At 45.1% G+C, this 25,199-nt stretch overlaps 1 protein-coding gene across 1 annotated transcript; it reads right to left on the bottom strand.

The window, feature by feature from the left end:
- Positions 1-432: 432 nt before the first annotated feature.
- Positions 433-24,252, bottom strand: LOC310799527 (RNA-binding motif, single-stranded-interacting protein 1-like). The gene is made up of 14 exons (XM_083662123.1): positions 23,936-24,252; positions 19,716-19,858; positions 14,830-14,888; positions 14,040-14,131; positions 12,005-12,162; positions 10,790-10,869; positions 10,558-10,670; positions 9,866-9,915; positions 9,675-9,765; positions 5,350-5,403; positions 4,198-4,299; positions 3,838-3,906; positions 3,446-3,520; positions 433-2,627 (listed from the first exon to the last, which is right to left on the bottom strand). The coding sequence occupies exons 1-13, from the start codon at positions 23,984-23,986 to the stop codon at positions 3,452-3,454; spliced, it is 1,131 nt and encodes a 376-aa protein (XP_083518249.1). The 5' UTR covers positions 23,987-24,252; the 3' UTR covers positions 433-2,627; positions 3,446-3,451.
- Positions 24,253-25,199: the final 947 nt, after the last annotated feature.

Consider the following 25,199-nt stretch of genomic DNA (forward strand, 5'->3'; position numbering starts at 1 on the left):
ATACCGTGTAGGTCTTTATAGAACGTCCCTATGTTATATGGACAAACTTCACCTGTGTTTCAACTGGCATGGGGGTGAGGAGATGATAGAATTGAGATTTTTGGGCAAACTATTCCTTTAAGAGCACAAAGGGTCACTTTGCCTATTTTCAACCTGCTTTTTTGGATCATTACAAAATCAGTATTATGCAAATGAGCAATGTTTAACTTCCTCCCATTTTGCTTGGACCAGAGTTCATTCACATAACTTCCTGTGTTTTGCCATGGTGTCACTATCACTTACACTGTCACTATTGCATTCTTCAATCGCGGAACTTCCTGGACTAAATGCAGTGAAAATATGCATCAGTCATAGCAACAGACGAAGAGACTTATCTGTTGGCATAAAGTCTTTCTTGGTTAAAGTTGACAGGTCCACAGGTCCAAGTGTTGTCTCAGCACTGTTTATTCCAATGTGTTCAAAGAAAAGAGCAAGGGAGAGATCGATAAAAGATTTAGATGAAAGTGACAGGGAAAACAATGAGGGTAACATGTACACACAAAAACTTCATTTTTACATTTTTTTTTCATCAGCAATAAATGGACACAACGGGGAAGCACATGCAGTAAAAGCCTGGCTATAGTGTGTACTTCCCCCAAAGTGAATATTTATTGCTATTATCGGTTTGGGAATGCACTGCGACCTTTTGACCTTACAGCATTCACACTTTTTTTCCTTGTGACTGTGAGGTCCCATAATAGTGTCGATTTCTTACATCATCCAGACATGTAAAACAAAAACAAAAAAGCAAACATAAAAAAAAGTATTTTTTTCCCCCTCTCTTGGCCATAAATCTATATAATTTACAATTTATTTTTCAGTCACCCTCCCTTTGAACGACATGCTGTCAGAAACGGTCCCTGTTAAAGTCAATCAATACACACATCCACAAAGTAATATTTGAACGTCTGTCAAATTCCCATTGATGCGTTTCTAATGAAATATCACTGTTCTCAAACTACTTCATAAATAAACTTCCTTTCCTCGCATTTATTATACAAGTGGGCGAGAATTGAGTGAGAGTAGATTTTCGACTTATCAAAAAGTAATATTGTCGTGTATTTTAAGCTGCAGCGTTATCGAAGAAACCAAACAATTGTGATTTGGATCAATCCCAGCCTTATTTTGTAACTGCAGCAGTGTAACCTAAGTTGGTGGCTTTTTTGTAAAATTTACAAAGAAAACAGACGATGTAAGGGCCTGTGGTGTGTCTCACCTAAGATCTGCCCAGGATACCATAGGCAGGAGAATGCACTAAGTAAATCCATAAATTTTTTCCTCATTCGTTTTTTTCCAAGCACCTTGTAAACAAACTTTATTCTAAGGAGAAGCTAGTTAGTTTTCTTACTTTGGGATCACTAAAAATGGAGCATCACAACAGAACAACACTCAAAACATGTTTAAAAAAATTAAAGAAAGAAAAAGTAACACGATGAACAGGAAGCAAAGACAAATAAAGAATGAGGCAAAAGCACAAAATGTTTCTTTGAGGAGCAAGAAGAGAAAATATTGCATGTGGGAGACGTAAAAGTCCTATTTTAGCCTGCTCCTGAGCATGGCTTTGTTCTGCTCTTCGTCCACTCTGGTGAAAAGGGCTGTACCTGCAAACCCCTGGAGCACCAGCAGACACAGAACCATGAGGTAGATCACCGGTCACACTTGACCTCTAGAGCAAAAACCTCCTAAAAGATGCTCATCCTGTGTAAAACGTGTAATTTCATAAAAGTACGGCTCTTGCGTTATACTGCCATGTCTTGAAGTAAAAAATAAAAGCAACGAAAAGAGAAAAACATGGAATTACCTTGCTCTGAGCGTGTCGGGTTCTCACTTTCTCGGTATTGCAGTTGGACTCTCATTGTCTTTATTGCTACCAGGAGACTAGATAGCACAACACTCCATCGATATCTTCACGATTTCACACACACACATTGTGATCGATTGATGAAAATATAATGATACCTTGTCAAGATAACGTTCAATGAAAAAGGTAGGAGAATGTTGGATGTGACATAAAGAAGGCACCGTTTCCAATAATAAAATTCATTAATTTTCCTAATGAAATGGTTGTCTGTATCAGTTGTCAGTGCAGTTGGAAATTAATTGATTATGCTAAGCGACTTTCATGACAACTTTCAAAACCAAAACGAAGCAATTTTGAAACTTGAAACTTCAGTGCAAGCAAGGTTTTTTTTTCATATATCACAAATAAACTAACTATAAAATCATAGAAACCTTGGGGGGGAAAAATATCTCAATCTCATGCATTTTGAATATCACGTCACACTTGGGGGTTCCTCTGGCGTTAGTTTGAGAATCCTTGGAAAAGAGAAAAAGAAGTACATGTTTTGTTTGTTTCTTATCAAAATAAATCTTTTTTTTTTTTTTTTTTTTTTTTCCCCGTTCCTTCTTCCCGTGATTAGCCAACTGCTTGAGTCCATTTACACTGTCCTCATTTTCCACCACAAAAGTCGGGGCTGTGCAAAAAGTTCATTATGTCTGGTCCAATCAGAGAAGGCGATGACTAGTTATCACTGTGACGTCATCAGAAACTGCCCCACGTCCTCTGGCTCACAGAGGGGTAATCTAGACTGAAAAAGAATAAAAACACAGGAACAGCAAAAGCTAAGTGTCATAGCAAGACTACAGGCTAAACCTGCAACATTAGAATCCTAATATCTGTAACACATAAATTGCATAATAATAAATAGATATATTAGAATAATAAGAATAAGAATAATAGATGGAACTGGACCGACTGGTCTCCATAGAGACGTTCAGGGCACTACTCGAGGATGCATTACATAGGGAATGCACCTGCTTTACATAGCCCTCTTATTTGTCTGCATCTGTGATTTTCATGTGATTTTCAAAGTTTTATATGTACTGCAATTTTGTAATTGTTGTAATCAGGGCGTCCTTGAAAAAGAGAGCTTGCTCTCAATGGTCCTCTCAATAAACGTATTAAAATCCATCCTTTTTAACAGAGCCTTTCCTTAACTGTGCTGATTTTACTTCTTTGTTTTTATGCGTTTGTCTATAAACGTTCCATTTTAACAAGGCCTCTCCTTTGTGTGTTTAAAGGGTCTTTGTTGTTGGGTTTATTTGAGCAGTCTTTACGCACTCAGTGTTATTGACTCTATAGCACGTTAAAACTGACTCATAATGAAAAGTCTGTCATTATTTAACTACAAAATGGAAAAAGACGAAAATAAAAAGTTGTAAGAAAAGTCCATTACAAATAAAAGGTATTAGTGCTATCATGAAATAATTGTCCTCAACCTTTTTTGCACTTGGTGAAGATAGTGTTCCTGATTCTGAATTAATACATGTGTGGCAATGATGTCGATGCTGAAATATGCAACCTGCTGACACTGAAGTCACGATGGATTGAGAAGGTGCAGCATACCTAGGATTACTTGCTGTGTTGACTGTAAGGAGACGAGTTGTTGGACGAATCCACTTGCTGCTGTGTGCCATTTTCCTGAGAAGAGCGAGACATCATCTCATTTAGAGGCTGATAATGACGGTCTTCACTGTTTGCACTTATGCTAATTGATAGTTTCACAGGAGGAGAACAGTTCACAAATAAACTCAACGCCTCTGGAAGTGTTGGACTGTCACGACATGCCATTTTCTAAAGCAATGAAAATCAATTACCCAGATGAAAAGAAACATGATAGGCCATGATGTATCATATCATATGATGTCTATAAAATGTATCATTTGCATGCAAAATGTATAATTTATGCAGTTACAAGTTGAATGTGGTGGACCTTCTCGAGCGCTCGATATACTTACAGCAGCTGCCTGCATGTGTGAGTACTGTGGCATATAAGCTCCTTGCACAGCAGGGTTGGCAGCAAGATACTGGAAAATTGGGGAAAAAATAATTACATTTCAAATCAAAAACTATTGCATGTTCATTATTGCTGAAGTGAAAGACTACTTTGTTATACATTCATTTTGCACTAGGTATAATTAACTTATTATAATAGCTTATATGAATACATAGGTCGACACAATACAATATTGAATTCACTGTGTATATCATGACATTTTGCATCATATTAATTAAATTGCGTTGGGGTCCTTGTGTGTTTGAGCAATCTCTATGTGTGTCTGGTGATCTCTAGGATAATATCCCAGAATCCTCCTCACCGCTCCACTGTTTCCCAATGACAGATGGCCCATCTGCTGAGCAATCATGGCTGTGGGGTGCAGTGACATGGAGGGATCCACAGAGGGAGACATCACAGCAGCCTGCAATTAAAGGCAGCTTAGCTTCTATCATATTGAGACCACACTGTACAAAGTGAATTACAGTTTGAATCCACACATTCTGGCATATACACAAATAACGCATAATAGCCTGAAAGAAGAGTAGCAGGTAGATACGTTTCAAATGTAAGTATGTAGGTTCAGCTAGAGAAAATGGAGATTATACTTTGTTCATTGAGAACTTTGACAAAATGTAATTCTGCTTTTTTAACACAAACTTTGTGCGATAATATATTAGTCTGAGGTCAATTATTCTCTGCTTCTATAGTTTCCAACGGGAGACGAAAAAAAGCACGAAGCTAGTGTGAGCTGGTTCTGTTTTCAAATGGTCTATTCCTTTAGAACAAGATGCCCTTTGGGAATATACCATTTCCTAGTCCAAAAGTGGGGGAGGGGTGAAATCAGCACAGACACAGACACTTGTTCTACTGGAAACCATCTGTTGGAAGAGTCAAACAGCCCAAGAGTCATAAGACTGTCTGTGCTGCAGGCATTTCCTGTTGGATCCAGAGAGGGGAGGGGAGGGGAGGGGCAGGGAGGGGTGGGGAGGGGAGGGGCAGGGAGGGGAGGGGAGGGGAGGGGAGGGGAGGGGAGGGGAGGGGCGGAGGCCAGTGGCTGTGTGTCATTTTGGTTGTTCCATTGCTACAGTCTGATGGCACACATGCACAGAAAACATTCTCTCTCTCTCTCTCTATCTCACTCACACACACACACACACACACACACACACACACACACGCACGCACGCACGCACGACTGGCAATTTCCTAGAACTTGGCCCCGTCTTCTCCCTACGTAGTGGGACGTTTTGGGAAGTGGCTGGTTGAACACTGTCAGCAGAACGGGCAGGATTACAGTGAAAGTCTCACTCTCTGCTTAGCTTTGCTACGCGTCCCCGGAGCTTTCAGCTGTAGCTGTTAGCAGCAGCAGCAGCAGCAGCAGCGGGACACGCCCATTTCCCTTACACAGACCGGGGCGCGCAGAGGAGGAGGGGGGGGGGGGGCTTAAAAGGCAGGGCTGTTGTTGTCTTACCGGGTGTTGCATGATATATGGTGGATGTGTCAGCCAAGAATGACTCTGATGTACCTGAAGGGAAGGACAGAGACGGAGACAGAGAAGGGACAAAAAAGACAGAGAGAGAGACGGGCAGAGAAAAGCAGGATGAGTGACTTGTTTTTAATGGAACGTCTCACTTAAAAACTACGGAGAGAAACTTCAAACTACAATAGGCAATTTTATTTGATTTTTGGTAAAGAAAAACACTGGTGTCAAAATGACAAATTAGCGCCGCCGTGACGTCCCGTACCACGTTAATCGAGAAGCACAGATTCAGCCGATTTGTCAGCAGTGGTGGGGTTTTGTCACTGCTAGAGGGGAAATCAGAGGGGAAATCTCCACAGGAAGTGAGGGATCGAAACTGAAGAATACAGAAGCATTTCCTCAACAGCAGAGAGAGAAAGCCCGACTCACAAATGACGGCAGAGCCCGCTGTGAACAGAGATTCTCTCCACACCATCTCCTCCCCTACGGGCCCACGAAACGTAGGCCCGAGGACCGCGCGTTAACGTCGAGCTAATTAAGTCCTTTTAACTTTTCAGACAATTCAAACAACGTCGTCTTGCTTGCTGACACTCGCGGGCTCGCCAAAGTGCAAAGTTGCCTGGTGCAGGGTTTGACTCAGCCAAATAAAACCACCTACTCTTGCATCTACGCTAACACGCACACCGCACACACAAACACACACCCACACATGAGCACAAATACACCCACACACATACCACCGAAAAGATAACAGAGAGAGAGAGAGAGAGAGAGAGAGAGAGAGGGAGAGAGAGAGAGAGAGAGAGAGAGGGGGAGAGAGACAGAGAGAGAGAGGGAGAGAGAGAGAGAGAGAGAGAGGGGGAGAGAGACAGAGAGAGAGAGGGAGAGAGAGAGAGAGAGAGGGAGAGAGGGAGGGATGGCATGATTTAACCCCAATTCCAGCTCTCGGACAAGTTTACATAAGCACAGTGTAAACAGTGTGGCTAGTGTACATAAGTACAGTTGCAGGCCAATGGAGTCCCCCTGATTGTGTAAACCAACTTGTTACTGGAGGGATCTTCCACATTACCTGGTAGGCAGAGACCGGGGACATGTAGGGACACATGGCCGGAGCACATTACCTGGTAGGCAGAGACCGGGGACATGTAGGGACACATGGCCGGCTGCACATTACCTGGTAGGCAGAGACCAGGGACATGTAGGGAGACATGGCCGGAGCATATTACCTGGTAGGCAGAGACCAGGGACATGTAGGGAGACATGGCCGGCTGCACATTACCTGGTAGGCAGAGACCAGGGACATGTAGGGAGACATGGCCGGAGCATATTACCTGGTAGGCAGAGACCGGGGACATGTAGGGACACATGGCCGGCTGCACATTACCTGGTAGGCAGAGACCAGGGACATGTAGGGACACATGGCCGGCTGCACATTAACTGGTAGGCAGAGACCAGGGACATGTAGGGACACATGGCCGGAGCATATTACCTGGTAGGCAGAGACCGGGGACATGTAGGGACACATGGCCGGCTGCACATTACCTGGTAGGCAGAGACCAGGGACATGTAGGGACACATGGCCGGCTGCACATTACCTGGTAGGCAGAGAGCGGGGACATGTAGGGACACATGGCCGGCTGCACATTACCTGGTAGGCAGAGACCAGGGACATGTAGGGACACATGGCCGGCTGCACATTACCTGGTAGGCAGAGACCAGGGACATGTAGGGAGACATGGCCGGAGCATATTACCTGGTAGGCAGAGACCGGGGACATGTAGGGACACATGGCCGGCTGCACATTACCTGGTAGGCAGAGACCAGGGACATGTAGGGACACATGGCCGGCTGCACATTACCTGGTAGACAGAGACCAGGGACATGTAGGGAGACATGGCCGGCTGCACATTACCTGGTAGGCAGAGACCGGGGACATGTAGGGACACATGGCCGGCTGCACATTACCTGGTAGGCAGAGACCAGGGACATGTAGGGAGACATGGCCGGCTGCACATTACCTGGTAGGCAGAGACCGGGGACATGTAGGGACACATGGCCGGAGCATATTACCTGGTAGGCAGAGACCAGGGACATGTAGGGACACATGGCCGGAGCATATTACCTGGTAGGCAGAGACCGGGGACATGTAGGGACACATGGCCGGAGCATATTACCTGGTAGGCAGAGACCAGGGACATGTAGGGAGACATGGCCGGATCACATTACCTGGTAGGCAGAGACCGGGGACATGTAGGGAGATATGGCCGGATCACATTACCTGGTAGGCAGAGACCGGGGACATGTAGGGAGACATGGCCGGAGCACATTACCTGGTAGGCAGAGACCGGGGGCATGTAGGGAGACATGGCCGGATCACATTACCTGGTAGGCAGAGACCGGGGACATGTAGGGACACATGGCCGGAGCATATTACCTGGTAGGTAGAGACCAGGGACATGTAGGGACACATGGCCGTAGCATATTACCTGGTAGGCAGTGACCGGGGACATGTAGGGAGACATGGCCGGAGCACATTACCTGGTAGGTAGAGACCAGGGACATGTAGGGAGAAATGGCTGGAGCATATTACCTGGTAGGCAGAGACCAGGGACATGTAGGGACACATGGCCGGAGCACATTACCTGGTAGGTAGAGACCGGGGGCATGTAGGGACACATGGCCGGAACACATTACCTGGTAGGTAGAGACCAGGGACATGTAGGGAGACATGGCCGGATCACATTACCTGGTAGGCAGAGACCGGGGACATGTAGGGAGACATGGCCGGATCACATTAGCTGGTAGGCAGAGACCAGGGACATGTAGGGAGAAATGGCCGGAGCACATTACCTGGTAGGCAGAGACCAGGGACATGTAGGGAGACATGGCCGGATCACATTACCTGGTAGGCAGAGAACAGGGGCATGTAGGGAGACATGGCCGTATCACATTACCTGGTAGGCAGAGACCAGGGACATGTAGGGAGACATGGCCGTATCACATTACCTGGTAGGCAGAGACCAGGGGCATGTAGGGAGAAATGGCCGGAGCACATTACCTGGTAGGCAGAGACCAGGGGCATGTAGGGACACATGGCCGGATCACATTACCTGGTAGGCAGAGACCAGGGGCATGTAGGGAGAAATGGCCGGAGCACATTACCTGGTAGGCAGAGACCAGGGACATGTAGGGACACATGGCCGGATCACATTACCTGGTAGGCAGAGACCGGGGACATGTAGGGACACATGGCCGGAGCACATTACCTGGTAGGCAGAGACCAGGGACATGTACAGTAGGTACACATGGCCGGAGCACATTACCTGGTAGGCAGAGACCAGGGACATGTAGGGACACATGGCCGGAGCACATTACCTGGTAGGCAGAGACCGGGGACATGTAGGGACACATGGCCGGAGCACATTACCTGGTAGGCAGAGACCAGGGACATGTAGGGACACATGGCCGGATCACATTACCTGGTAGGCAGAGACCGGGGACATGTAGGGAGACATGGCCGTATCACATTACCTGGTAGGTAGAGACCGGGGACATGTAGGGAGACATGGCCGTATCACATTACCTGGTAGGTAGAGACCGGGGACATGTAGGGAGACATGGCCGTATCACATTACCTGGTAGGTAGAGACCAGGGACATGTAGGGAGACATGGCCGTATCACATTACCTGGTAGGTAGAGACCAGGGACATGTAGGGAGACATGGCCGTATCACATTACCTGGTAGGTAGAGACCGGGGACATGTAGGGAGACATGGCCGTATCACATTACCTGGTAGGTAGAGACCAGGGACATGTAGGGAGACATGGCCGTATCACATTACCTGGTAGGTAGAGACCGGGGACATGTAGGGAGACATGGCCGTATCACATTACCTGGTAGGTAGAGACCAGGGACATGTAGGGACACATGGCCGGAGCACATTACCTGGTAGGCAGAGACCAGGGACATGTAGGGACACATGGCCGGAGCACATTACCTGGTAGGCAGAGACCAGGGACATGTAGGGAGACATGGCCGGAGCACATTACCTGGTAGGCAGAGACCAGGGACATGTAGGGACACATGGCCGGATCACATTACCTGGTAGGCAGAGACCAGGGACATGTACAGTAGGTACACATGGCCGGAGCATATTACCTGGTAGGCAGAGAGCGGGGACATGTAGGGAGACATGGCCGGAGCACATTACCTGGTAGGCAGAGACCAGGGACATGTAGGTACACATGGCCGGAGCACATTACCTGGTAGGCAGAGAGCGGGGACATGTAGGGACACATGGCCGGATCACATTACCTGGTAGGCAGAGAGCGGGGACATGTAGGGAGACATGGCCGGCTGCGTAGTCATCATCCGATTAGTCACCGCATAAGGAGAAGCATAGAACCTAACCGACACGGAGGAATTTCAAAATAAAAGCTCAACATTTTGCGAGAAAGAAGTATAACAATGTGTTGATCTGCCATATTAATCTGTGTGAGACTTACCCGTTCTGCATAGCTACTGAGGAGGGGTCATAGGTCAGAGTCATCGCGCCCTGAGGTGAGAAAATAGATCATTATGGAATGACATATTATCTTGGTACTATTAAATTACTGCTGAGTCATGGCCATCGAATCCACACAATCCAGAACAAAGTAGGCAGGTATTCCCTGCCTAGCAACACGAGGGTCGCAGGTTCGCACCCCCGTGTTACCTCCGGCTTGGTCGGGCGTCCATTCGGGCACGATTGGCTGGTGTCTGAGGGGTGGGAGGGGGGGGGGGGGGTAACTGGTGGGAATAGCGTGATCCTCCCCACGAGCTACATCCTACCGTAGAAGCTCCCCGCTGTCAGGTGAAAAGAAGCGGCTGGCAACGGCGCATGTGTCGGAGGAAGCATGTCGCTAGTCCACGGCTCTCAACCAGATCGGCAGAGAGGGTGGGGCAGCGACCGGGGCAGCAGGAAGGGGGGGGGGGGGAGGGGGTCGTTCAAGTACAATTGGGGAGAAAATCAGAAAAAAAACAAAAAAATCTATCAGCTTGTCAGTTACAATCAGTTTGTGTGAGAACGAATTCAGCGTTTGACTTTTCTCAGTGTATTCGCTTTTGGGTTCTCATCACAGTATCAAGTACACAGAGAGAGACCGGCGAGAGAGATAGGTTACAATAGACGAGGTAAGACGATAGGGCAGATACATACTAGTCTCAGATCCCCTTCTCTGTTCCATGTCCGTCCGTTGGGGAGGAACGCGCCGTGAGTGTGCTTCTTCCTCTGGCCGTCTGCAAACTTACACAGCAGGGGCTCAGAGGGAGCTGTGGGGACGTAGAGCGGGGACAGACAGTCATTGTTACTGACACAGTAGTAATGCTGGTTGTCATCACCACCTCCACCAGCCTTCATCATCACAGAGACAGAAGAAATGCGTTCCTACCTAGAGCTCCAGAAGCTGTCTTGATGAATTTCCCGTTGAAGTGGGAGATCACTGCGTTACACTGCTCCGTGGTGTCCATCCTAGCGGGGGGGGGGGAGAGAAGATGCAACATCAGGCCCATGGCTACATCATCAAACGCGCAGAGAGACACAAAAGTAGCCACTTTCCACCAGCTAGGCTTCCTGACGAAATATCGCCACTCGCAGGATTAAGCAAGACGCTACAAGACGCTGTAGGTTTACAGTGATTTTAGAACAGGAGAGCAGTATGGTTAGGAATGACACACAATGGAGTGAAGCTATCTTAGCTATTAGCTACTCAATGGTTCCCCAAGCATACTTGAGCACAGTATGTTAACTGACAATGCAGTCAGACAATAGACCCTTTTCACGGGGGCCATTTTGTGTCGAAAAGGCAGGGTAAACACAGGTGCAAGCAACTCACTAATAATGAGGGTTTCCAACTTCCATGATTGGAAGTTGGAAACCCTCATTAGTGTTTGAAAATGACGGTATGGCTGTGTTGTGAATGAAAGCAGTAACATTGCTTGGAAGGGCGCGTAAAGGGTTACGTCCGTCTGACGGAAGCCGCTTTCATGGCGGTGCGAGTGAATCAATCACGACAAGTCTCCGCCGATGACGTATTTGAATCGGAGACTTGTCTTGCCTCGCGGGTGATTTGATCACTTGAGCAATACAAGTTATTTTGTTTGCAAAACTCTGGGTTTTTCCTGGCTCGGAATGGGCCTTTGGGGAGGGTGACTATGCACATGATCGTACCAATCAGAGGTTTTCAAAGTGGGAGGCGGACCTCCCCAGGGGGGGTCTCCAAACAGTTTCAAGGGAGGCTCAGCGAATGGGAGTGAAAAATATTACATGAATTGCTACAGTGTATTAATTGTTACAGTATTACATCAGTCATCAAAAGGAGATCACATAGAATAGCCTAAATGTGTGTGATTTGGTTAAAGAGATGGTTCAGAGATACAGTAATTTTGGGGGGATTTGGCTGTTTGTCTCCACTCTCCCAGAGTCAGAAACAAATAAATGCCTTCATACAGACTTTTTTTTGTCTGAATGTCAAATATCAAGCTATCTTTTCTTTCTTAATTGTCGTTGTATATGGGATCGAAGAAAAATAATGGCGATCCCATAGGCATCCATGAATTTAGCAAAACAACGGTAACGTTAAACTGTAACTCTGCGTGAAACTGACCTGGCGAAGCCGACTCCTCTGCTGTTGCCGCTGTAGTCTCTGAGGACGCGCGTGGAGACCACCTGGCCGAAGGGCTGCAGCAGGTTCTCCAGCTCCTTCTCGTCCACGCACACGGGCAGGTTGGAGATGTACAGGTTGGTGGGGTCCTGCTCCTGCTGCTGCTCACATCACGGTGGTGGAGGATGGAGATGATGCAAAACGGAGATCACTCAAATCAATACTAATTGTTTATCGTCTTTCAGTGGAATCATATTGCCATGAATTATGATCATTTTGGGGACATCGTCGTGACACACAATTCTAAAATGATGATAAGAACCAAATTCTATTTGAAAAGTCGGACAAAATGAGGTATGTTTAGGAATATGACTTCCCTGAGAGGGACTTTAATGAATGCCATGTGTACTACAGTATGTGTTGCATGTGACATCAGCGTCAGTGAATGTTAATGTAATAACCCTGGAACGGATCCACTTATGACGCAAGAGCAATTTCTCGGAAAGCAGACAATATTGTCTTCTATTGTTTAACAGATGAAAGCCGTTTGGATGTTCTCCATTCCAAATAGCATTGCTTTCCGCGTGGTGCCAGCAGGACTTTGTGGGGTTCGTTTCATACTTTGAAAAATCAGACATTCACGGTGTGCCCTCTGCTTCAATGCTATGCTAAATCCTCCATTGGCACACAGGACGCATGGTAAACACAAAAGACATGCCATTTTGATTTACTATGATGCTAGTTAATCTGATGTGATTTATGGCGGGAGTCAGGCCAACTAGAGATATGGGTCAGAAGGAGGTAATGTATTAACAAACATCTTTGATCATCTCTTTTGCACAGACACACACACACAGACACACACACACACACACACACACTTCATCTCTACTACGCACAGCAGATCAGCTCCTCGAAGGCCCTCCCTAGAAACAGCAGGAAGCTAACGTAGCCTAGATACGGCAAGACACAAACTGTGCTTCTGCTGCGCTCAGTCCAAACACACAAGCCTCCAGAGAGCACAACCCTGCCTCAGTGAACTCTCTCTCTCGCCCACAAATGTACTGTTAGCGCAGGAACACAGGAAAAGGGACTGAAAGAAATGCGACCATCCAGAGAATTTCCTATTAGCACCGGGAGGATGGGCGGGGACACAACACTTTGTACCGTCGACAAAAGATCAGGGGGAAAATGACAACTCAGAGCACTATACTTCATTAAAAATAAGATACCACCTCAAAAGCCCATGATCATATTTGCTGCAGCACAGATATGCTAACATCAATTAGCATGATACATACAGCTAGCTCTGGCGTATCAATATCATGGTATGGTATCGATATTGTGATATGAGACTAGATATCGTCTTAGATTTTGTATATTATTGTAATATTGATATTGGATAAGTGTCTTTTCCTGGTTTTTAAAGGCTGCATTACAGTAAATGATGTAATTTTCTGAACTCACCAGCTGTTCCATTATTTATATCCACATTACTGACAATTATTTCTCAAAAATCTCATTGTGTCAATATTTTGTGAAAGCACCAATCAGGGAAGGAAACCCCGTCTTTGCATTTTTATTTTGATCAGTCTTGTTTGAATAAAAGTGCTTGTGACCTCTGACTTACAATGAAACATTTAGCCCACTTTGTAGAAAATAACGAGATATGCACCGTGTATCGCCACCCAGCCTAAAAATACAGAGATATGATTTTTGGTCCATATGGTCCAACGGCCCTACACACAAGCATGATGCATGATGGGTAGTGTGGGAGGCGGGGGGTTGGTGGTCCTATGTGTAATGTTGAATGACAGGTTCCTTGGCAAAGAGAGACCTGACATCTGGTTTCTACACTGAATGCAAATGGGGTCACGGGAAGCACAGCCAGTCAGCTGAGGCCATGTGACCGGTCCAATGTCTCTCTCTCTCTCTCTCTCTCTAACTCACACACAGACGCATGGACGCATCCGGACGCACACACACACACACTCACACACACACACACACACACACACACACACACACACACACTCACCTTGGCCATCTGGGCTTGTATGCCGCTGGTTTTGAGAGCGTGCACCGCCTTCAGAGCCGCTGCCGGGCTGTCAAAGTCCACAAATCCATAACCTGTAGTCGATAGAACAGCATTCAACAAACAGCATCGCTAAATCAGATCGTCTACCTAACATTTTATCCTGCCGCTATCAATGGCGGGCAATGTCAAAAGGGTGAGCGAATGAGTGAACGACCATCAGGGCCGTAGCTAGCTATGAGGACGGGGAGGTCCGGACCTCCCCTAATATTTCAGCCTGCCAAAAAAAAAAAAAAAAAAAAAAAAATTTTTTTTTTTTTTTTTTGCAGGCCAGGCCAGGCCACTCACTGAACAGCAGGCCAGGCGCCGCCTACTGGTTTACTAGTGGTTTTATTACTTTATTCAGGTTTAAAGTGGGTGCATCTCATTGTAAAATTGGACTTGGCCCAAATTGGGCTTCAAACGGCCCAAATCAGGCTTCAAACGGCCCAAATCTGGCTTTAAACGACCCAAATAGGGCTTCAAACGGCCCAAATCTGGCTTCAAACGGCCCAAATTGGGCTTCAAACGGCCCAAATTGAGCTTCAAACGCTGAATAATGACATCACAACAGTATAATCCTAATGTTGATTTAAAATGATATATTACTCTAAATATGGCTTAAAAAGGGGGGAAAAAAAACTAAAAAAAAATTTGGCGGCGCCCTAACGGGCGCCGCCAAATCCGCCTCCCCTTGCTGGACCTCCCCTATTTCGGAACCCTGGCTACGGCCCTGACGACCATACTGACTGACCTTTACATTTGTTGGTTGTCTTGTCCAGGATCGCCTTTGCTGACTGGATCTTGCCATACCTGGGCACACATCAACGTACATGAAACATGTTAGATTACTGTCATGGAAATCTGTCTTTGTATGTTGAAAACTGAAGCTATGAAACGGCAATGATATCGCTATCGCCCGATGTTAGTGATTTTTTTAATATATCAGTATCGATCCTATGTGCAAAATAACAACAATGTTAATATTGATTACCGGTATATCGGCCCAAATTCTCATATTGAGAGGAAACAATGCGGAAAATCTCCGATTTATGGGCTTTTCCAAATGTTTTGGAAAATAAAGAAAGATTGATTTGGGGAATTTTTTCAATATGTACAAAATGTGGTTATCAGAGAAACTTGTTATATGGACATCGGTAAATATCCATTATCGGCCATGAAAGCAATATTATTGGTTATCGTATTGGCCAAAATTTTCATATTGGTGCGTCCCTACCAAATATCACCTCACGGGCCTGCACTATTCGTAATGTATATATTATGTATAATATATATATATATATAATACCGTATATAATACTGGTCACATCACAATGTAGTTTTATGTGTCAGCCACCTATTCTCTCTGTATATCCCCTTCCACTGTGGGGTACACACATTTGTGGAGAGACTCCCTTGCCTTATCATGACTACAAATAGAAAAGGCGTGAACTACATTTCCCTTCATATTTTCTATACACTTTGTGTCCGATTTCAATGCTTCAGCCAGTGTTTTATCGCTGACTTTATACACACAAGTTGAACTGTGGTACAACAAGGACCATATTGCAGAACTGGTATCTGAGTACACACACACACACACACACACACACACACACACACACACACACACACACACACACACACACACACACACACACACACACACACACACACACACACACACACACACACACACACACACACACACACACACACACACACACACACACACACACACGCACACACCATACAAGCTAAATGCCTAGCTTACATCACCATTCAAAGCTTGTTGCTATGAAAAGCTCTTTCATTTCTGCTTTGTGCTGGCAAACACCATTGGGAACAGGAACAAAACACAAGCAAACACGACACAAACAGCTGCTGCTGCTGGTTACATGGCTGAATGCCTCTCCCCATATGCTGAGGGGAAAAGAAGAGGAGACGAAATCCCTGCTAATCGTGGCATCATCCAGCAACACTAATAAGACTGCAGCCTAATTAGTGTTCAACATAATTCAATAGTGTTCAACATAAATGATCAATTTTACAATCCGTTTCAAATAGCACAATTGGACTATGGCTTTTTTCATGCGTGTGTCTGCGTGTGGGGTTTTGTGGTTGGTACAATTGATATGACAATGATTCATATGTGCGAGCGTGGAGTAAGGTTGACTGATATGGAGTTTTGAAAGCAGATACTGATATTTTTGTATATTTTTATATTATATTCTTTATATTATTATATATTATATAGGGTTAAGGACCACAACGGAAACAAGTCCATGACTTTTTGTGTTATCCTTGACATTGTTGTTTTTTTAATGCCTGACTTGCATGTATTTTAAACGGATATGTCAAATAAACTAAACTAAACTAAACTAAAAATATAATTTTGTATATAACATTTAAGGAATATTATTCTTTAAATTTGAACATTTTTATTCCGCAAATTCCAAGTAATCAGATCTCCCCCCTAATTTAACTCTTGTCATGGCGGAAAAGCCTCAGAAATAGCATTTAGAGCACCGTCATGGGAGAAACTCCATTGAAAACCAGATTAATTAAATTATTTTGGGGGTTAGGCAAGGTGACCTACCCCCACCTACAGTACATGGTAGGAAACTCTGGAATACATTCCTTCCTTTAATTGAAGAATTGATGCCGCTAATCCCTGGGACAGTGCAGAGACCTAGAGGGGCAGGTGGTGCTCAATGTTCAAAAGGGGCACATCCAGACCTGCCAAACTTGCAAATTTATTTTCGAGTAGCACAATAGTGTAACGCTTGGTTCACTGCTTTCGCACGACATCGCTTAGTTTGCACACGGTCATTATCCCCGCCGTACCATCAATTTATTCAACATATAAATAGGCTATGAAGAAAACAATACAATATCGTTGAGAACAATTCCTTTAAAGGAACAGCTCACCCTAAAATACAAAATATATATATTCCCTCTCACCTGTAGTGCTATTTATCCATCTGTATCGTTTTGTGTTGGTTGCCTGAGTTTTGGAGATATCGGCCACAGAGATGTCTGCCTTCTCTCCAATACAATGGAACCGGATGGCACTCGGCGTGTGGTGCTCAAAGTGCCAAAGAAATACATTTGATAAACTCAACAGCAATGTCTCTTTCCAGAAATCATGACCCCGGTTACTCAAGATAATCCACAGACTTTGTTGTGAGCAGTTTCATGTAGGAACTATTTTCTTTTGCAGTCTCATGTAGGAACTAGCTAGCAGCTAGCGGCTGTAGTTCGGTCAAAATGTCATACATGATCATGCGTTTACCTGACCTTATCTGACCTCCACAGACCTTGTTATGAGCAGTTTCATGGAGGAACTATTCTCTTTTGACCGAACTACAGCCGCTAGCTGCTAGCTAGTTCCTAGCCTGGGTAAACCCATCCCCCACGTGACCTGCTCTCAGACCTGTTCTCAGTCACTATTATACACTATATATACTATAGTGACTGGGAACTGAGAGAGCAGGTCACGTGGTGGCTGGGTTTACCTAGGCTAGCTAGTTCCTACATGAGAGCGCAAAAGAAAATAGTTCCTACATGAAACTGCAAAAGAAAATAGTTCCTACATGAAACTGCAAAAGAAAATGGCACTACAACGCTACGCTTCGAGCACTACAAGCCGAGTGCCAACCAGTTCCATTGTATTGGAGAGAAGGCAGACATCTCTGTGGCCGATATCTCGGAAAAATATGTATTTTGGATTTTAGGGTGAGCTGTCCCTCTAACCTCTTCTACTCTATCCCTCCCTACCAGACAGTTTTTTGTCTTTTTTAGGGGGGACTGGCGGATTTAGTGTAAAATAGCAGGTCCACAGTATTATGCCACATAGAAGTGGTACAAATCATCTGAATTAACCTGAAGGTTAATTTGAGCTGCAGCTCAGAACTGTGTGTCATGGGTTTTCTAGTCATAAATCTGTAATAAACATTGTGTTTTGATTAGACGTCTATTCAAATGTTGAATGTTAGTATATAAGGGCTTAGAACATTTATGCAGGAAAATATGATGGCTATCCCCATGCCATACATCCCCTGAACGCCCTAGGTCTATAGTTTGTGGTTGTACAGTTTCATGAGGCTGTGATTTTCCTAGAGGTCACAATAGGTCATTTTATACAGTGAGGGTCCAGTTTAAAATACAATGAAATGGCTACTACGAGGACTGACATCATCACACATGAATACGATTGGGGCTAATTGAATCCACAAGAGTCTCAGCTTTCCAGTCATACCCAATGTATGCAATTGCAAGATTGTTTAGGGGCCCCGGTATGGGGAAATATTTAAATAGAATAGGCGAAAATAACATTTTGCAACAACAGAAGAATGCATGGGATTAGCATAAAGTGGGCTTGTCTGTAAAGGGAGACGTGTGGGTAGCCATAGAAGCCATTCTCGTTCAGTTATGCCTTGGAAAACAGGTATCTTTAATGGTGACCTCATGTCGCACCAGTTAGGCGTACATTTTTTTTCCAGCCAATAAAACAACATAGATGTTTTTTAACAAACCGGCCCCTCCTCCTTACTATCAAATATTCTGTCCCTGACTCATTGGACTCTCATTGGTTAAGTCCTGCGCTATGTCCCGCCCTAGCATCCTGTTTCAACAGGGAATACAAGCAAGGAGATGATGTCACTACATGGATGGAGTCTTTATTAAAGAAGAAGAGGGAGGAGAAGAAGAAGAAGAAGAAGAAAAGGAAGAAGAAGAAGACATTACTGAACAATTAAATAACACAAATAATATTTTATTGCACGTTTGACTGTATTTATTTACTGTAGCTGTGGTCAGGGAGGCACCTTCTTCATATTGGAGGAGGATGACATTGATCGGCCTGAATCTTGTATTTGATAAAAGTCCAGTATTGGCCATATATATATCGGCAAAGCAGTCTGACCCTAGTCTTGCAGTAGCCAGCCGGAGATAGATAGCTATAGGTTGAGGCCACGTCTCGTCATAGACGCAGGGTTAGCTGGCTCAGCCTGGCTGGGGGCGTGGTCAGGGTGGGGTAAAAACCCCCGTTCTATCCATTCAGCAAAGTTAGAATTTAGCTGACAGCCCAGCCCAGGCAGACACGATCGGGGATTTAACCACCGCAGTGAACGCACATCTGAGCAGACGTCTTGTGTTCTGCTCTAGAACCCCCAAACCTGTAGTTTAGAGCCGCAGCACCGTCTTTTGGTGAGTCAGCCCATGAGATATATCGGCGGTTTTACCCCACTTGCGCGCCAGCCGTTTAACATTTTGTGGGCGTTCCCAGACATGCGGACTGTCTCTATGTCTGGTGCACGACTCTTGAAAAGTGGTTAAGGACCGCCCCTAAGACCAAAACAAAATACGTGACAGGCATATGAAATGACCAACCACGCACCTCCTTATTTGCGTGACGCAACTCGTGGGCGGTAAATGTTGAATGATGCACCAATGCACGCAGACAGCCGGACTTTCGCCCTGATATTGTTGGAGCCAGGGTATTCCCCCTCTGGCAAAACCCGGAAATGCTGACTTTGTGAGTCAGGCCCTCCGTGGCTGACGTGAGACTAGTCTAACCCTAGTCAGTGTGTACGCACATGGGCAGGGCTCGTTTTGTGTTTCCGTGTGTGTACTCACTGCTGACAGAGCTTGACCAGGTCCAGGTCCGTGGTGGCGGGCGGCAGGCCGCGGATGTACAGGTTGGTTTTGCTCAGCTGCTCCCAGCCTGTGCTGCTGCTGTTGCTGCTGCTGCTGGGGCTGGACGGAGTCATGGGGTAGGACTGCACACAGGAAACACACTGTTAGCGGAGGACATCAGGAGGGAGGACGTCGGGAGGGACGCCAGATAATCGGACTGAGATTTTTTGTTTTTTTTGGTCTATAATGATCACAAGAATATCTGATGTGTGTGATTCAAAACAGATAAGCACACACACACACGCGCGCGCGCACACACACACACACACACATTCAATTTTCACCATTGTTTATTGTACGTGCTGTATTAGGTCCAGTTGTGTAGTGCAGGGTATACAGTATAAGGTATATTAAGGGTACATGTATATGCAGGGCATATTACGTAGTAATGTTGTTTGATTCATTGTAATTAAATATTAGCTTTAGCCGAATAATTTGCAAACTGAATATAGTCATTTAACAAGTCTTCTATAGACAGCCATCCGTCCTGTCACTTCTGAATACATGACGCACTGATCTGTTTCACAGAGCCAAATGGAGGCAGGAGTCACAGAGATCAGGTGACTCAATGAATGTACAAATAAATCAAGCGAAAATAAGTCTTATTGCTGGTTTTGCTAAAGATGTCGATGCCATAAAAGTGAATGTCCATCTCTTCACTGACATCCTTGTGATAAGGATGTCAGAGCCATGTGCTTATCTAAAATTACCAACACCCCTCTAGTTTAGGTAATAATGATCATTACTCCCTGAGGTCAAGCAATAGAAGTTAAGTGACAATGTACAAACTGGCCTATTCTTGGGTGAACTAAAAATGCAAGAGTAGTCTTATCCTCTAGTCGTCTAGTCCAGTGGTTCTCAAATGGGGGTCCGGGGACCCCCAGGGGTCTTTGAGGGGGTCCCAGGGGGTCCCCAGCCAAAAGGGGGGGTAATTTATTTCTGCTATAATTCCATTCATAAGTAACACAATGACTATTTTGGTCATGGGTTTTATACACGTTCTGTAATAAAACATCAATCTTATTATCATATGGGGGACCGTGCGACAAAATCCTATCAAATGGGGGTCCGTGGATTAATCTTTGTCAGTTTAGGGGTCCTGCATGTGAAAAAATGTGAGAACCACTGCTCTAGTAGTCTAGTCCTCCGAAGGTGGCCTGAGGCAATCGGATCTCAATGCGGCGCATTGGGTGCGTTCAGACCTGTACTTTACTAAGATCAGAGCGCCAAAGCTCACAACTGGGCCGGTTAAATCCCAGGTTTAAACGGGGCCTTGTGGCGCATTCCTTTATCGCAAAATAACTGGGGATGTGGAGGCTAAATGACATCACATCCGTTTTGTTAGCGTTCCATTTGCAGAAAACTTGAGCTGGGAAGTTCACTGTTCATTGGTCAGATCCAGTCGCTAGCCAGGCTAGCCATTGTTAGCAATAACAGTTGATAACCTGGCATTTCGCGCATACAAACACCGCAGCCTCATGTCCACACAGATAGATGGTATGCAGTGCTGTGTGTACAGCTGATTTAATGAGACACAAACCAAACAGAAGTGCTAAACAACATTACTACGATTATAACTACTGTTGTTGCGCGGCGCAGCCATCTTGGATTTTTTGAGGTCGGGGCTGCTGAGGCTCCTACGAGTTTGGAATGGGAAATACCAGCTCTCTGGTGACGTCACCGTCCCAGCTCATGAAGTCGTAAGATTACCAGTTCCCAGTTATAAAGGAATGCACGATTGCATGTCACTGGTTATAACACAGGGCCTTTATCCTTTGCTGGACGGGCCATAAAAAAAAATAAAAAAAAAATGGCTGGCATAAATTAAGCGTATGGCCACTTCTCTACAGCACTAATGAGGGCAATAGCCCCCACATGCAGGAATCATTGTATTGTCCTCCTCACTCATGTTGTTATCTGAGTGCCCTTCTGAAGGTGATGATGATCACACAGCACATTGATGAGCCGCACAACAGTCAACACAGCTTAGCTCGTTCTACATCAGACTCTCAGCAGCAGCAGCACTTTAGTTTTCACTCAAGCTGCTGCATGGCTGCTGTAAAGAAATCATCCCCCGACTCCTACAGTATATGAGCCGAAATACCACAGAGTTTATTAAACACATACGCTTGTGTGTGTGTGTGTGTGTGTGTGTGTGTGTGTGTGTGTGTGTGTGTGTGTGAGCCATTAAGGATCACCAATGTAATGAAATCTGCGTCGACGACGTCATACTTCCTGTTTTAGAGTTCATCAGGAAATCTACGGTCACATTGTGCACATTTGACTCCGGGAGCCAAACCGCGCAAGCAGCACTGCCCTGCAAAGCATTTCCTTCCCCTTACTCATTCATTAAAATAGCTCAGAGCCATGGCGAAGCCGCTCTCCGCCGCACACACCAGAACGGCACGATCGCACCATCTGTCCCCCCACGACCAGAAAGACAATCCATTTCTCAAAGTCAGGAACACATCAAGTGCCAGAGCCAGAAATGCCTCCAAAAAGCAAAGCCAACCAGAACACTACAACGTTCTTCTTACGCAACCGTATGATGTCGAAATATTTATACCAGTTCCTTTCCTATCCCAGATTCAATTGATCGCTAATAAGGCAGAGAGACATTTGTGTGGGCCTGTATGGCTTAAAGCAAGAATCATCCCACTGTCGCTGCCATACATTTTTACCCACGGGAACTTTTTCCAGTCCAACAGGGTTCACATCAGGACTCGGGCCTGTACGCCTGCTACATTAGTGGAACAGCCGAGGGCAGTTACACTGGCACATTTCAAAGAGACGTCATCATCACCATAGCAGGCATATATTAGCCTACTAACACACCTACTCTACAACCTCATTGACTGCTTCCTTGCAGGCAGAACAAGCCATTATTTGTGGTTTGTTTCAGATCGATGCGTGCTTTGTGGCAAAGTAAGCTGAATCTGTCTCCTAGTGGTCATTCTTCTTGCCAAATACATGGAGGGGTGGGGAAGGGTGTCCAAGTTAGCTCTGATGCTAATGGTGGATATTTGGTTTTATGTGGGCTGCAGGCTCTAAACTGATCTAAACCACGATCACACACATATATATATATATATATATAGCCTATGTAAATACATATGTATATATATATATATATATATATATATATGTGTGTGCCTATATGTGTGTGTGTGTGTGTGTGTGTGTGTGTGTGTGTATATATATATAGCCTATGTATATAATATATATAATGTGATACTGTATATATATATATATATATATATATATATATATATATATATATATATATATATATATATATATATAGGCTATATATACACACACACACACACACACACACACACACACACACACACACACACACACACACACACACACACACACACACATATACCATTGACTGTATATACACATATATACCGTATATAGATATAGAGATAGATAGATCGATAGATAAGAGATATATATGAAATGGATGGCTATACCAACAATGGCCTCCTACCACTGTAGGCCTACTGGACTCAATACTCAATATGTCCATCTTGTTTTGGACTAGTCTTGTTTTGGACTAGTCCGGATCAAATATGCTAAGTGGACAGGACCTTGAATTCACGTTTTTTCCCCCCACCTGAGAGGTCAAAATTCAGCATGCAGCACTGGTCCCAGCCCAGCCAGCACACTGAGGAGAGCAGCCTCTGGATAGCTCCACTAGGTGACAGAATGCATTAACCTAAATGGACTACCACAGCCGACATGCATATTAAGAACCGAGGATGAATGACTGGGGGTAAAACAAGGTTATATAGCCGATAGACACGGGTCAGCACAGCAGCACATACACACGGTCGGGGATCGTCTCTCTTCATCTATTCTAGCCTATCGGGTTTATTATAGCTTTAACCAGTCTAATCACAATCGAGAGTTGTATTCGTTTGATATTAGATTACCAATGTTAAAAATATCTAGCCTATTAGCCTACATTATCGTTAGGCCTGACGTTATATATCCCAGCCGAGAAGGGCTTTCCAATGTCATTTTCGCCATGAAGTTATTGCTATGTTGTGTTAGTGTTACAATGTATCGAAAGCCTGTTTGAGATGTTTCAAAATGCCAAGTGTCGAGCGAAAAGTAGCTAATCCAAATGTGTATCTTTTTCGGCCTACCTGCTTACGATTGGCTGTCTTCAGCGGGTTGCCTGTATTCGCAAAGATCATCCTGGAGGTTACAGATATAGTTTATTTCCTAATCGGATCCCAAAATGGTACCAGCCGCTAGCGGTGAGCAATCCGAATGGAATAGAAAATCGCCTATGGGTTTTAAAACATCCGCATATTGACCGGGCTGGTTATAACACTAATGCGAGGCTGTATCGCGTCCTCTCCAGCCTACATAGGTACTGACACATCTATACAGTCAGATGCAAACACCCAGGCAGGCGATGGACCAACCCTAGCGGTCCGGTTCATTGATCTACGACGTCCTACACCGCTTCCACAGTCCCACCTACTACAGACCAAACCATCTCCGCCACTGCAGGGTGGTTCACATCAAATCAACTGCGTGGCCGCCCCGTCAAAAACTCCCATTCTCCATTCGTTTATGGCGACAGAGCGGCACAACGACGACTTTCTGTCGGTCGCTTTAGGTTTGATCGGACACAAAACGCGTTTGCGCTTGATTTTAGTAGTGCGATCAGTTTTGTGTGAATACTGGCCGCCCTTTCATGTTATTATCGTCCGCACATACCAAGCATTCCTCACCCCGCCCCCCTCCCGCTTCCCCTCCTCCTCCTCCTCTTCCATCCCTTCCCCCCATCCAACACTACTGACATGTCAGAGAAGAGAATCAGGATGCAATGAAATCGGCTGGGCTGCTGGAGGTCACTCACAGCCTCTCTGTGAGTGGATCCAACGTGTAGGTAGAATGAGAGATCATTCGATTACCTAGAAAAGAAAATTAACAGGCTTATGTAGGTATTTCTGTATTTTTTCCCATTTGGCCTATCTATCTTCTGACCTTCTATCTGGCCTATCGATATAGTTCTGTTCTGATATGGAGCCTGTAATGTGTAGATCATGTATATGACAGAGGTTTAAGGGGTATTTTGAAAGTACAAGAACAAAAATATTAACCCCTAATACGATATGAACCGATAAATCCGAGTGAATCATGAAAATTGTTCTTGTTTACAGTATATTCACAGAGATTACGTCGTTTCCGGCCGATTGTAAACTATTTCAAGTAAGTATTTTTCAGATAAGGCTCACAAAGGCATCAGAACAAAAGTCACAACCACTCTGTCGAAGGGAACCTAATTAAGAGGGCCCTCATCTCCCCTGTGTTTGCTTCTCCTCATTGGCTCCCAGTGCGATTCACACGATTGATTTTAGGATTCATCATTCATGTCGTTTGTTTGATCTACTATGG

This window comes from Poromitra crassiceps (genome assembly GCF_964638095.1).
Source record: "Poromitra crassiceps genome assembly, chromosome: 28".
NCBI lineage: Eukaryota > Metazoa > Chordata > Actinopteri > Beryciformes > Melamphaidae > Poromitra > Poromitra crassiceps.